Source organism: Diabrotica virgifera, chromosome 3, assembly GCF_917563875.1.
Source record: "Diabrotica virgifera virgifera chromosome 3, PGI_DIABVI_V3a".
NCBI classification, from domain to species: domain Eukaryota; kingdom Metazoa; phylum Arthropoda; class Insecta; order Coleoptera; family Chrysomelidae; genus Diabrotica; species Diabrotica virgifera.
This window is the reverse complement of record NC_065445.1, coordinates 97958789-97974130: the sequence shown is the minus strand read 5'-3', so window position 1 is coordinate 97974130 and position 15342 is coordinate 97958789. Positions and strand designations below refer to the sequence as shown.

General features: G+C 31.9%; 1 protein-coding gene across 2 annotated transcripts in view; it reads right to left on the bottom strand.

Moving 5' to 3' along the window:
- Positions 1-4301: 4301 nt before the first annotated feature.
- Positions 4302-15342, bottom strand: part of LOC126881979 (transmembrane protein 53-B) — a 92562-nt gene continuing 81521 nt past the window's right edge. For both annotated transcript variants that reach the window (XM_050646731.1, XM_050646732.1), the window contains exons 5-6: positions 12422-12599; positions 4302-4575 (exon numbers count right to left, since the gene is read on the bottom strand). In XM_050646731.1, coding sequence (XP_050502688.1) covers positions 4420-4575; positions 12422-12599 — 334 coding nt within the window. In that variant the 3' untranslated portion in view covers positions 4302-4419. The remainder of the gene's footprint in view (positions 4576-12421; positions 12600-15342) is intronic.

Below are 15342 nucleotides of genomic sequence, written 5' to 3'. Positions count from 1 at the left end.
CGGGATGTTGAATTTTTTCTTACAAACTAACGATTTATTTATTGCTCTAAAACCGGTTGAGGTATGCAAATGAAATTTGGTAGGTTTTAAGAGGTAGTCATTTTACATTTTTGACATACAACTAAAATTTTATATTCACCATTGGCGTGCATACAGGGTATATGACCCGTATGCACGCCAATGGTGAATATAAAATACATAATTGTACGTCAAAAAGTGAGCAATAACTACCTCTTAATACCCATCAAATTTCATTTGCATATCTCATCTGGTTTCAGAGTAATAAATAAATCGTCAGTGTGTAAGAAAAAATTAAACATCCCGTATCTCGGAAACGAAGCATTTGCAGACATATGTTCATAAATCAAACGGTCATTATTTTTTCATGCATAATTACCCCTTAAAGTTTGTCGCGCTTATTTACAAACACCCTGTATTGATAAAGAACATGGCTAGTTATCAAAGCACCTAACTTTTTCATTATCCAACAGAAGTGAATGAGTCACAAAGCAGAATGTTAAGAAAGGCTAAGGCTACAGTTTAGTTTTAATTTCAATATTTTTTAAATGCTAGAATATTCCACAGGGTGTTCTGAACTTTGAGGAAAAAACACAGTATTATTGTTACACCCGGTAAATAATGACATTTACATGAACAGCAAAAATATTAATACATCGAGATTCTTAAAGAATAAGGCTATAACATACTAAGAAAATTACTAAAATCGGACATTTTAGGAGATTCGAGACATCAAAAATCGCCTATTTTTAAGGTGTCCCATTTTTTTGGCCAGGAGTGTATATTCTTAAACATAGAAAAAATTCGTTCCTGAAGAATTTACTTTTTTGACTTAAGAGCTTTTGGAATCCACCTCTTCAATTATGCTTGTTCATTGACGGATTGATACCTCTATTAAAGGTTGTCACTCCATCTTTTGTGCGGTCTGCCGATATTTCTACCGATTGGTTATTTATCTCTTGCTATTTTGTCCATACATGTCTCACCCCCATTCTGCTTTTATGTGGTTATTCCATTATTTTTTTTCTATTTAGTGTCCATTCGTTTATCAACTGTACGTTATATTTTTTTCTAATGTCTTCACTCCTCTTTCGATCTCTCAGCGTATTTCCTGTAATTCTCTTCAGTACTCTCATCTCTGCCGTTTCCAGTAGTCTTTGTGTTGTGGCTCTATTGGGTCTTGTTTCTGATGCATATGTTATTATTGGTCTTACACTAGTTTTATAAATTATGACTTCATCTCGGTGTTAAATGTCGATTTCGCTATACGAATATAGTGTTATTAAGGCATCCTGCCAGTCTATTATCTTTTTGAACTTGATTTCTCACTTTTGTCCAGTCATTACTTGTTCAATACTGATACCATCAATTTCTATTTTACATCTGATTGGCTCTTTATTGACTACTATTGTTTTAGTTTTCTGAGATGAAATTGTCACATTATATTCTTTTTATCTTATGTTAAATCTGCGATCTTTACAGACTATCGTCATCTTGGGCTATTAATATCATGAAGCAGTGTATACGAAGTTTAACATCTTCAGCAAACCCTCCTCAAAAACCCGACGTTTAGGTATGATTTTTTCCACCCAGAATTTTCGTAAATTCCAAAATTTATGCTTAACTTCTGAGTGGCACTTTCCTTCTATAGACGTGGGCTATAATTTCAGTGTTTTTCTAGATAAGTTTCTCCGCATCTTCAATAAGGCATTTCCTTTAATCCCTATTAAGCCAAAACATCGGAAACCTTGGGTTACGGAAGGTATTCGCATATCAGCCAAGAATATGCGTTCACTACTATACATCAAGAAATTTACTACCAATGTTTCTGTCACTGAATATATCACGAAGTACAGGAGAACATATCTAAAATTTGTCAAATCTGCTAAAAAGGCCTATTATCAAAATCGTCTGGGAAGCTCTAAAAGTGTTGCAAAAGAAACTTGGTCTATAATAAACGATCTTCGAAATAAAACTCACACAGCTCAATCATTTTCCCTTCCAAATCCTGAAAGTCTAAATGACTACTTCGTTAATGTGAGTAAAAATATAACATCAACTATTTTGCCGCAACAAGATCCCATTTCCTATCTCCCTAACTCAAGAAAGGTCTCGAATTCATTCTTTTTAAGACCAGTCGATAACTCTGAACTGATCCAAACAATCAATAGTATCAAAAGCAAATCATCTTGTAGATGGACTATCTATAAAAATTTTCTCTAACCTCACAGAAAATGTGTTGGAAATCCTCGTCTCTCTAATTCTAATTAATGATTCCTTCGAAAAAGGTAAATTTCCAGAGTGCCTAAAGACAGCCATTATTATTCCTCTTCATAAGAGTGGTGAAAAATATGATGCCTGCAACTATAGACCTATTGCCTTACTACCGGTACTCTCCAAAATTATTGAGAGACTCGTTAAAACTTGACTTATGTCATTTATCGTTGATAACAACATTTTATCAAAAAATCATTCGGCTTTTTAACAAATAATTGTACCACTGATGCCATGTTTTCTGTACTACATGAGGATTACCAAGCACTAAACAATAATCTTTATACTGCCACTGTTTTCTGCGACTATGCCAAAGCTTTTGATTGTGTAAATCACGACATCTTGATTACAAAACTAAATTTCTATGGAATTCGAGGTATTTCTTTAAATTGGTTCCATTCCTACTTGAATAATAGGAAACAACTAGTTAGAGCAAATGATACTGACTCTAGTCTCAAAAACATTGTATGTGGAGTACCATAAGGTTCAGTATTGGGTCCTCTTCTGTTCCTTATCTTTATAAATGACATCACTAATTTAAAAATCGATGGGAAAATTTTTCTTTTTGCTGATGATACCAGTATCACTTGAAGCAACTCAACTATTGCATCTCTTCATGAAACTATAACTTAGGATCTACTGACGATAAAGACCTGGTCTGACTCTAATTTACTCTCTTTTAACGTAAATAAAACAGTAGCATTATCCTATAAAGGAGCTCTTCAACCTTTGCCTCTTAATAACAGCCAGATCAGTACCGTTGATTCTGTAAAATTTTTTGGTATTTTTTTTAGACAGCAACCTCAAATGGTCCCTTCATATCGATTCGTTAAGAAAGAAACTCGCCTCAGCTTGCTATTCAATAAGATCTGTCTCAAGGGAACTCAATTTAGCATCTTCTAAAATAACATATTTTTCGTTGTTCGAGTCTCATCTTCGATATGGTCTTCCTTTTTGGGGTTCTAGTACAGCTGCTCAATTTGATGTTATTTTTTAATTGCAAAAAAAGAGCAATAAGATATCTGTTTGGCCTCAGAAGATCTACACATTGCAGAAGTTACTTCACAGATCACGGAATTTGAACACTTTCATCTTTATATATTCTAGAAACGGTTTGTTTAATTCGTAAACACCTTCATGTCTTTCCAGCAAGGCCCGATCATCTTTACTCCACCAGAAATTCAATCTTTGACATTTATTTACCGATTCCATCCACTGAGTTAGTAAAGAAATCTATATTATATTATATTCCGCAAAGAAACTGTACAACCATCTCCCGTTACAACTTAAATAATCTGCAACATCTTTCCCAAAGTTCCGTAAAATGACAAAAGTCTATCTATCTATCTAAAAGACCATACTATTCAATAGAAGAATTTCTTAATGAATAACTAAGAAAATTGGGTTTCATACGCAGTAGCATAAACTTGTCAGTTCCTTATTATTTTATTTTATTTGTTGTAAGTATGTTAAATTTGCAATTTATATAAATTTTGCAATAAATTGTTTTTGTCTTGGCTTTTATATCTTATATTATACTGTACATATATTGACGATTTATCTAATTTTAGTAAATTGTAGTTGTTATTTGTTATTGATATTATGTTTTGTTTTCTTTTGACTGTATGTAAGCTTTGTCCATAAAATTGTAAAAATTTTCAGTGACAATAAAGCATATTTCTATTCTATTCTAATATTGCGTAACAGAGTATTTTTACTTCTTTCTTTTCGATTCTGTATCCCCTTCCTTTGTTGACGCTTTTTATGATTTCATCCATGATTAAATTAAAGAGCATAATATGTAGGACTCAATGAGTCCCCTTGTCTTATTCAGCTACCTATGTCTATATGTAGGTTCTGTAAGTTGTCCACCTATTTTGTTGTTTTGGTAGTAAATCTTTAAGTCGTACTCTGTCAAATACTTTCTTAAAGTTTGTTTGTATGTTATTTCAATGTTTATGTTTATTTATTCTGCAAATATATAGGAAGGCAATGGATTAAGAAACGAATTTGTCGAGAGGATAAAAATGTATATATTTTATTATAATATACTCTTGGAGTCAAAAAAAATACCTAAACTATCAAACAGCACAAATTTATATAAATGTAGTATACATATAAATCACATCAAAGCTTCGCGGAAGCTTTTACCTTCTCTTCAATTTTGGACGGTTGTTTAATATTCAGCGATCCTAAGAAAGAATTCAACTCCGATAAGTATTCTTTAGGGTGTGCCTGATAATGTCCAACGTGTGGTGTATTCTCCCAAGTTTTAAAAGTAACCTAAAAACGACTAAGTACAGTATGCGGCAAAATAAACAGCACTGAAATGAATATTAAAATGTTTATTATTATTTATATATTTAGTATACTTGATATAGCCTTGCAAACATTATTCACGACGACGTTCCCGATAAAACAGATATTCAAGATGCCCCAGCTTAAAGCATTTTTTATATCCTTCAAGAAGATTCCCAATCATGTCTATTTACAAAGGGTGTTAAATGACACGAAAAAATCTTAGTTTTAGTTCGCAATTCCGGAATGTGAGGCGGTGGATCGGTACCAAAAACAGCCGCCTTCAGCATTCCCAATATGTACTCTGGGCTAATTAGCAAAATACAAGGGAAAGTTATTTACCAGCAATTTTATTGCTGGAATCGAATCTTATGATTGTATATATTAATAATATAGGTATGCAAAGTCCGCAGATAGTGTGCTACTTTTTTTATAAACAAAATGGCGCCCGAAAATCGCGTTTTTTTTCAATTTTTGCTCTATAACTCCAAAGATTTTAACTTTACAATAAAAACACTCAAATAAAAATTCACCGTAAGTAAATTTTGCATAGAAACGTGTTTTTTCCGATTTATTTCGATGAAAAATTTTCCCCGGAAAATGTGAGTTTTTCCAACAAAATTTTTAATTTTCAACTAAAATTTTAGATAAGTAATTGTTCATCAATAATTAAATAACTTGGTAATATAAAAGATTCTTTCGTATAGATTATAATTTCAGAAGCCGAGCGAAATTGAATGAACAGTTTAGCAACAATTGAATTGGTAATTAGAAACTTACGGTCGCTATAATAACCACAATAATTATGATACATAAGAATAACTATGATTTTTGTATAAAAAGACACTGTACCTATCTAATGCACTTTATGGAATTGAAATTGGACTATTTAAGTGGCCTCAGGAAATATTAAATTAAATTATGAAAACGGTATTGGAAAAAAAAGCGGCAGGACGCTTCTTTTAAAAGAAAAAAACGTTTAATTGTGATGAGTGGTTCCTGAGATACAACCGGTCAAAGTTGACCGGCATTTACGGCGAAGATATAAACAATAGGATCATAATTTTCGAACCATCACCTTTTTATTTTTGTCCGCTTTCTCCACACCAATTTTCATATCTTTAAAATACTCATAACATATATTATTATAATAAAAACTATTGATATTACGAGTGAAAATTGCCAAAAATAGCAAAATTCCAATCAAAAATTAGGTTGGAGAAAATGTAATCTCAAAGGTCAAAATCGGTATACGTTAAAAAAATGCATTTTCTCGGCTTCCCATGGAGAAATTTTCTTCATTCTTTTTTTGTTCCCCAGTAGCTCGAGTAGAGCCATCTAACTAATGCATTATTAAATGTCAATCGTGCTTTTGTTTTATTATAATAGATTAATTTATTTATAAGAAAAGAAAACTAAATATTTTTTCCAGTTGTAGACTTTTTTTAGATAAACTTACTACAAGTGTACCTTTTAACGTTAAAAACACAAATATTCTGATTTGAAAGCTGTATAATTATTTAAACAATCTTTATTTAAACAAAGAATGCGTTAGTTGGATGGCTCTACTCGAGTTACTTGGGAACAAAAAAAAAGAATGAAGAAAATTGATCCATGGGAAGCCGAGAAAATGCATTTTTTTTAACGTATACTGATTTTGAACTTTGAGATTACATTTTCTCCAACCTAATTTTTGATTGAAATTTTGCTATTTTTGGCAATTTTCACTCGTAATATCGATAGTTTTTATTATAATATATGTTATGAGTATTTTAAAGATATGAAAGTTGGTGTGGAGAAAGAGGAAAAAAATAAAAAGGTGATGGTTCGAAAATTATGATCCTATTGTTTATATCTTTGCCATAAATGCCGGTCAACTTTGACCGGCATTTTGCATGTTGTATCTCAGGGACCACTCATCCCAATTAAACGTTTTTTCTTTTAAAAGAAGCGTCCTGCAGCTTTTTTTCAATACCGTTTTCATGATTTAATTTAATATTTCCCGAGAATATTATATATTTATTTTCAAGCCAAAGAATTGTTTATAATTTTAAAATATTTCTGAGACCGCTTAAATAGTCCAATTTCAATTCCGTAAAGTACATTAGATAGGTACAGTGTCTTTTTATACAAAAATCATAGTTATTCTTATGTATCATAATTATTGTTATATGCCTGGTATCACATACAATAAATGATATGAAGAACGTGCTAAGTAAACTGGAGAAAGAGGCGGCAGAAATTGGTGTCCGAATAAATGTCAATAAGACAGTTGAGATGAGAATAGGTCAATTCCGACAGGAAAAATTATATATCAATCAAGAAAAAGTAAAACGGGTACAAGAATTTTGCTATCTAGGAAGTATAGTTGGCGTACATGGTGGAATCGAGGCGAACATTAAACATCGACTTAGAAAAGCACAACAAGCATTTGGAACACTCTCAAACATATGGAGGTCAACACAAATTAGTCAAAACACCAAAATAGTAATGTTAAAACAGTATTACTGTATGGATGCGAGACCTGGGCAATAACAGACGGAACTGTCAAAAAACTCAAAGTATTTGTAAACAGGTGCCTCCGAAAAATTTTGAAAGTATATTGGCCCAACATCATAACAAATCAAGAACTCTGGAAGAAAACCAAACAAGAGCCAATTGAAATTGCAATTAAAAGGAAAAGATGGAATTGGATAGGACACACCCTGAGGAAGGACAAGCAGATATAACAAAGAAAGCTCTAAAATGGACAGTAGCAGGACGAAGAAAGCAAGGATGACCCGCAACGACCTGGAGAAGAACAATTGAAGCTGATTACAAAGGTATGAGAAAGAGCTGGGGAGAGGTAACAGCTATGGCCAGAGACAGAGTCCAATGGAGAAGCTTCGTGGATTCCCTATGCTCCTTTACGGAGTAACAGGAAATAATATATATCATAATTATTGTGGTTATTATAGCGACCGTAAATTTTTAATTAACAGTTCAATTGTTGCTAAACTGTTCATTCAATTTAGATCGGCTTCTTAAATTATAATCTATACGAAAGGATCTTTTATATTACTAAGTTATTTAATTATTGATGAACAATTACTTATCTAAAATTTTAGTAGAAAAATAAAAATTTTGTTAAAGAAACCCGAATTTTCCGGGGAAAATTTTCGTCGGGGTAAATCGGGAAAAACACGTCTCTATGCAGAATTTAATTACGGTGAATTTTTATTTGGGTGTTTTTGGTGTAAAGTTAAAATCTTTGGAGTTATGGATCAAAAATTGAAAAAAAAAAACACGTTTTCGGGTGCCATTTTGTTTATAAAAAAAAGTAGCACACTATCTGCGGAGTTTGCATACCTATATTATTAATATATACAGTCATAAGATTCGATTCCAGCAATAAAATTGCTGGTAAATAACTTTTCCCAAACACGGCCTATTCTCCGATAATCTGCCCAGACTAATGTACCATTTAGGTGGCGTTAGGTCTGGTGAGTGCGATGGGTATGGAAAATCACTTCCACTCGAAATAAGGCGATCCCCAAACTGATTGAGCAGCATTCAAAGAGGTCCTTGTGACAGGTTGCCCCGTCCTGCTGAAACCATTGTTGATTAAGTGGTAAGTGCCTGTTGGCACAACAAAATCGCTGAAGATCATGTAGCAATGGCGTGATAATCCGTTCTCTGTAGCTATCCTGAACAGTTGACGGCGTTCCATCGTTTGCTTCAATGAAATGCGGGCCCAATATGCCATGTGAGGATACAGCACACCAAATGTCACTGTGAATGGGGAGCTGGACGATTACGTCGGGGCGTTCGAATCCAAGGAACCGTGTTGTCTGCTTGTTAATGGATCAGATTAAATGAATATGGATTTCAACGGAAAACTAAATATTTGATAAAAATGACGCGTTCTCATAACCCACACGTGCGCAGTATTCAGCTGGGACCGTTTTTGCGACGTTTTCCGAAGACCGAAAATAGTATTCCAATATAAAAACTTTTTTTGCAACACAGAGAACCATCCTGAAACACCTACCATTAACATGAGATTCACATATTCGCGGTGTGCAAGTACTTGGAAAGGGAAACGAGAAACGACCGTGCGCGAGTCGCGGAGAAATATTGCAACTATCTTAAATAATTCATATTGTCAATTGAAATTGTCAAATTGACGTATATTTCATACCTTCTGTCATTGACTTAGAAAAATTATATATTGCTCCACAATATTGATATGATATGCAATTATTATATAAAGGTAAATTTAATTAATTGTATTTTGCTTGCAATACTGCATTTTAATAACGGATTTTATTTACTACATACAATTGTTTACGTTTGCTAAACATAACCTGCATCTTATTTTTTTCTTCTTATTATTTTTTTGGACTATGGTCTTGACAATTATCCAGCAACCAGGACTAATATAATTGGCCAATATAATTAAAAGTGTGAATAAAAGTACAGAGCGTAGAAATATCTATAAAAATTTTAGTACATTTGGATGTTGAGAGGTGACTCATATTGTTTTGCAGAAATTGCTTGAAAATAACTCATTTAATAATATTTGAGTTATCCTCCTACTCAAAAAGGTCCGGAACATTGTTTAAATAATCAAAATGTCAAAAAATGAAGAAAAAAATTTTTTCTTGGTTTTTTGATTATAACTTTAAAAGTATTCATTTTCGAGAAGAGTTGCGTAATTAAATTTCCTACAATATAGGATTAACTGAAAATTTTAAAAATTGTCACCCTTGTTGCAAAATAGCAATAATTTCGAAAAATCCATAAAAAAAGAAGTATTCGCATTTTACGTTTTTCAACCATTTATGCTACACTTATACCTTCATATTTCACTCAGAAAAACTTTATGATATGATAAAACAATACTGTAAATTTAATTAAGATCGGTTTAATAGATTTTGCAATCCAGCTTTCGCAAAAAAAATCACTTTTTCAAAATGTTGCAGCACTGAAAATAAAGCAGACAGCAAGTTGAATTTGTTTTTACGTATATAAGAATACTGTACCTTTCATTTGCAATTTGCAAAATTAAAATCGGTTAATTGCCACGGCGTCAGGATTTTTTTAAATAAACATTAATTTTTGGTGCTACGCGCAGGACAGCGGATACGTTCGCTCTGATTGGGCGTTCCAATGACCTTTGATAATGATTGATAAATTTTTATTTTTAGTGCATTTCGAAATAAATAAATAAATTTGTTTATTGCAAAATAAAAACACATACTCTGTCCTTTGAAATAACACTTTTTTTATCAAAAACTTTCTTTGTTCATGTATTTTAACTTAGAAAATAAAACTGTATTTATTTATTTATTTATACGGGCAAGCCCAATTCGGTAATACATTAATAAGATATTGATAATTACAGTGTTGAATATATAAGAATAAAATGAGAGAGTACAAAACATTTAAAAAGACATGACAAAGTAAAATATATACAAAACATTAATTACTAACAAATAACAAGGTTATGACATTGCTAAATATTTAATTTGGTTAAATGGTTCTTAAAAACATCAACAGAGTTACCAAAAAGTAAAAGGTCACCTAGGGAGTTAGCAAGTCTTAGTGTTCTAGGAACAAAAGTAAAATATGAGTAATTATATCTATGAAAAGAAATATGAAAGGTTTGAATTTGTCTTGTTGATCGTGGTGGAACAAACAACAATATTTTAGCAAAGAGTTCAGGGCAGTAATATATGCCATTGATAATATTAAACAATACTGTAAGATCTTTACGCTTCCTACGGACATCCAGAGAAGAGATATTCAAAAATCGTTCCATATCTGTATAATTATAATTGATGTGTTTTTTGAACCCAATATATCTAAGAAAATTATGTTGAACACTATCAAGTTTGTTCTTGAGGTGTAAATAATGTGGGGACCAAACTGGAGAACAGTAGTCAAGGTGCGTCCTGACTAAAGAACAATAGAGCATTTTAATAGCGAACACGTTCGTGAAATCACGAGTTCTCCTTTTAACAAAGCCCAGCATTTTCATGGATCTTTGAGTAATATTGTTGATGTGATGGTTAAAGCTCAGAGAGGAATCAAGAACAACACCTAAATCCTTAATTGAGTCTACCGTATCCAATAACTGATCATTTATGGTATAATTAAATACTGATAAATGATGATTCCGACAAAACCGGATAATGTGACACTTGTTGACATTCAAATCCATCCCATTATCAAGACACCAGTTGGGTAAATTATCTAAATCTGATTGCAATGATATTGCATCATCTTGATTATTAATGATTTGATAACATTTAAGATCATCAGCGAATAAGAGAGCAGATATTTTTAAACATATGCAATTGTTTAAACAATTTTTCACAAACAATAATCAAATTAGTTTGATTTTTGTGGAATTAAAATATGAACATACAACAAAATATAGAGTAAGAAAATAACATATTAGATAAAGATTGGAAGAAATTTTGGTGAAAATCAATTTGTGTGAATCGAACACCGCTGTCCTGCGCGTAGCACCAAAAATTCATGTTTATTTAAAAAAATTCCTGACGCCGTGGTAGTTAACCGATTTTAATTTTGCAAATTGCAAATGAAAGGTACAGTATTCTTCTATTTGTAAAAAAATTAACTTGCTATCTGTTTTATTTTCAGTCCTGCAACATTTTGAAAAAATGAATTTTTTTTTGCGAAAGCTGGATTGCAAAATTTATTTTGCAAAATCTATTGAACCGATCTTAACTAAATTTACAGTATTGTTTTATCATATCAGAAAGTTTTTCTGGGTGAAATATGGAGGTCCTAAGTGTAGCAGAAATGGTTGAAAAACGTAAAATGCGAATACTTGTTTTTTATGTTTTTTCGCAATTATTGCTATTTTGCAACAAGGGTAACAATTTTAAAAATTTTTAACCAATCTTATATTGTAGGAAATTTAATTACTCAACTTTTATTTTGGTGCAACTTTTCTCGGATGTGAATACTTTTCAAGGTATAATCATAAAACGAAGAAAAAAATCGAATTTTTCCTTAATTTTTTTGACATTTTGATTATTTAAACAATGTTCCGGACCTTTTTGAGTGGGAGGATAACTCAATAATTATTATATGGGTTAATTCCAAGCAATTTCTGCAAAAAAATTAGAGTCACCTCTCAACGTCCATCTCAAAACAGATCCGCCCTGGACTAATACGTTATTGGGACCGTGCAAGTTCGGCAAAGCGACACCTGGTTTCTACGCTCAGCAACATTTTTCGCACTTTTAATTATATTGGCCAATTATATTAGTCCTGGTTACTGGATAATTGTCAAGGCCATAGTCCAAAAAAATAATAAGAAAAAATAAGATTCAGGTTATGTTATTAAAACGTAAACAATTGTATGTATGTAGTAAATAAAATTAGTTATTAAAATGCAGTACTGCAAGCATAATACAATTAATTAAATTTACCTTTATATAATAATTGCGTATCATATCAATATTGTGGAGCAATATATAATTTTTCTTCTTCAATGACAGTAGGTATGAAATATACGTCAATTTGACAATTTCAATTGACAATATGAATTATTTAAGAAAGCTGCAATATTTCTCCGCTATTCGCGCACGATCGTTTCTTGTATCCCATCCAAGTATTTGCACACCGCGAATAACGACGTTCCGAAACCACTCAGTACGTTTCGGCGCATGGCACATACAAATTTGACGCATACGCATTTTAGAACTGTTTATATTGCCACATACCATATATACAATTTTATCAAAAAACCGATGATATGCAGGAAAAGGCCGTTTAAGAATTAAAAAGTTAGTACAACAAAAACATTGATTACCTGCATCCCCATATTTTCCCAGTTATCTGTAACTCTTCTATTCGAGGTTTCACTGCCAATGGGATCTGATTTGCTGACGAACACCAGAGCAGGTGCTCTCACTATGTTGGTGTGGAACATCTGGCTTGAGCGTACATAATGAACAGTTACAGTTTTATCAAACGTTTTTAAATGATATCTAAAAATCACATCGTTCTTTATTTGCAATTTTTGAGCTTACCGTGTACTATCGGTCAATAAGTCCTGAGCCTAACCATGAGAGGGCGACCCTAATGAATTTACTATTTGTCATTTCGGTAGTCCTAACCTTCAAAAGCATACTGTCAAAATGTTCATGCCATTCGAATTTCGGGTTACCGTGCTTAAAATGACGCTACTTTTGTGATTTTTATAAACAATGGATTCAAATGGCCAAATTGTATAAAGCAAGGTCAATAACCAAGCAAGCAATGGATTCAAAGCAATTGCGTGTGTTGATTTATCACTGCTATTTGATGGGAAAAATACCGTCCAAACTGAAGCAACGCAACGGCTCAAAATGTGTTACCGAGACTGTTTCATCTACACCGCGCGTCACAGAAAACGGGCACCCCAAAAATTGGGTCATTTTTGATGTCTCGTATATCCTAAACCTGTTGTCCGATTTAAGTATTTTTTTTAAATAAGTTATAGCCTTATTCTTTAACAATATCGCTGTAATAGTATTGTTGCTAAACAGGTACTGTTTTTTTATTCATTCGCTTATGTTGGATAATACAAAAGTTAGGTACTTTAACAACTAGTCATGTTCTTCATCAGATTCTTCATATAGGGTCAATCCATGCCAAGTGGTCCAATATAAATTAAGTTGGTTGCTTGACTATTTTTAATATTTTTTATTTTTCTACCTTTTAAACTTCAGTCTATAGAGACTACAGAATTCCATTTATTTTATTTTTAAAAAATTTAGTTTGCCAATGACGGTAATTTTTGTTAAAGCGTATCGATCATTTTCACGGAAAACATGGTTTCGCTTTTTAGCCAATATTTTCACTGAGATTTGTCCTAAAAGAATAAATCAAAAACCAAACTTTTTAGAAAAGTATGCTCTAAAAAACGGCCTACAGCATTATTTAATTTCAAACTATCCTTAAGGCCTTAAATGAACCTCAAAATTTGAAAAGGTAAACTGATAAAATTCCATTTTCAGCATTTTTTTAACAGCATAAGGCAAGCCGATAATGGTTTGTAATTTTTTTCTGCAAAAGATATACGTACATACTTTAAATAAAAAAAGTTTTGAGACTTAAGAAAATTTTTTCAAAAAAAATCTCAAAAATGTAATTTTTTGAAAAATCTCAAAGTTTGACCCCTTATATCTCTGATGGGCACGGATGAAAAAATTTGAAATTTGGCTGAATGTTAGCCCCTAGCAAGTAGAATAAGGTGTAAAAATTTTGAGTTGCAGACTTACCTCATATAGGAGTTACAGGCCTGAAAAATGGTCAAAAATCAAAATGGTCAAAATTTGAGCGTTTGCGGGCAGGGTAATTAAAATTCAAATAAATTGTCTAATGAAATAAAAATTAATCTATTTTCACCAGATTTCACAATGAATACAAATTTATACAGGATGGGCCAAAGAAAAGAGTTCAGCTTGATATTTGGCAGTTATTAGATTTTAAGGGAATGCCGAAACAGGTCGATTTTTATTTTTAAATTACAATTTTTTATATACTTATATTTCATACGTCTCCATGACGTGTCATCGTCAGTGACGTCATCCATCTGGGCGTGATGACATAATCGATGATTTTTTTAATGGGAATAGGGGTCGTATGTTATCTCATTGAAAGAGTGTTCAATTCACTGTTCAGTAGTATAAACAATAATATAATTATTTATACAAGGTGGCCAAAAAATAATTTTTGAATTAAATTGACACAAAAAGAAGAATGTATGTAATTTATTTAACTCAAAATACATTTTATTACTGTCATAAAAAAAATATTATTTGGCAAATAAACATTGCTTTTCGCTTAAATTAAATGTTCAAACTGTCAAGAGGTAGGTGGGAGGCTGTTTGTGATTTAATTTAAGCGAAAAGAAATGTTTATTTGTGAAATAAACATTTTTTCTATTTTCTGACAGCAGTACAATGTATTTTTAGTTGTCACAAGACCCCTATTCCCATTTAAAAAAATCATCGATTACGTCATCACGCTCTGATGGATGACGTCATGTAGTATGAAATGTATCCCAAACAGTTGCAATATAATAAAAATAAAAATGGGCCTATTTCGGCATTTCCGTAATATCTAATAGGTAACTATTGCCAAATATCGAGGTGGACTCTTTTCTTTGGCTCACCCGGTATAAATTTGTATTCATTGTGAAATCTAGTAAAAATACATTAATTCTTATTTCATTAGACAGTTTATTTGAATTTTAATTACCCTGCCCGCAAACTGTTACTCCTATATGACGTAAGTCTGCAACTCCAAATTTTTACTTCTTATTTTACTTGCTAGTGGCTAACATTCAGCCAAATTTCAAATTTTTTCATCCGTGCCCATCAGGGATATACTCCAGAGAGAATCTCAAACTTTGAGATTTTTCAAAAAAATTACATTTTTGAGATTTTTTTGAAAAAATTTACTCAAGTCTCAAAGCTCAAACTTTTTTTATTTAAATTATGTACGTACGTCTTTTCTAGAAAAAAATTACAAACCATTATCGGCTTGCCTTATGCTGTTAAAAAAATGCTGAAAATGGAATTTTATCAGTTTACCTTTTCCAACTTTGAGGTTCATTTAATGCCTTATGGGTAGTTTAAAATTAAATAATGCTACAGCCAATTTTTTAGAGCATACTTTTCTAAAAAGTTTGGTTTTTGATTTATTGTTCTAGGACAAACCTCAGTAAAAATATTGGCTTAAGAG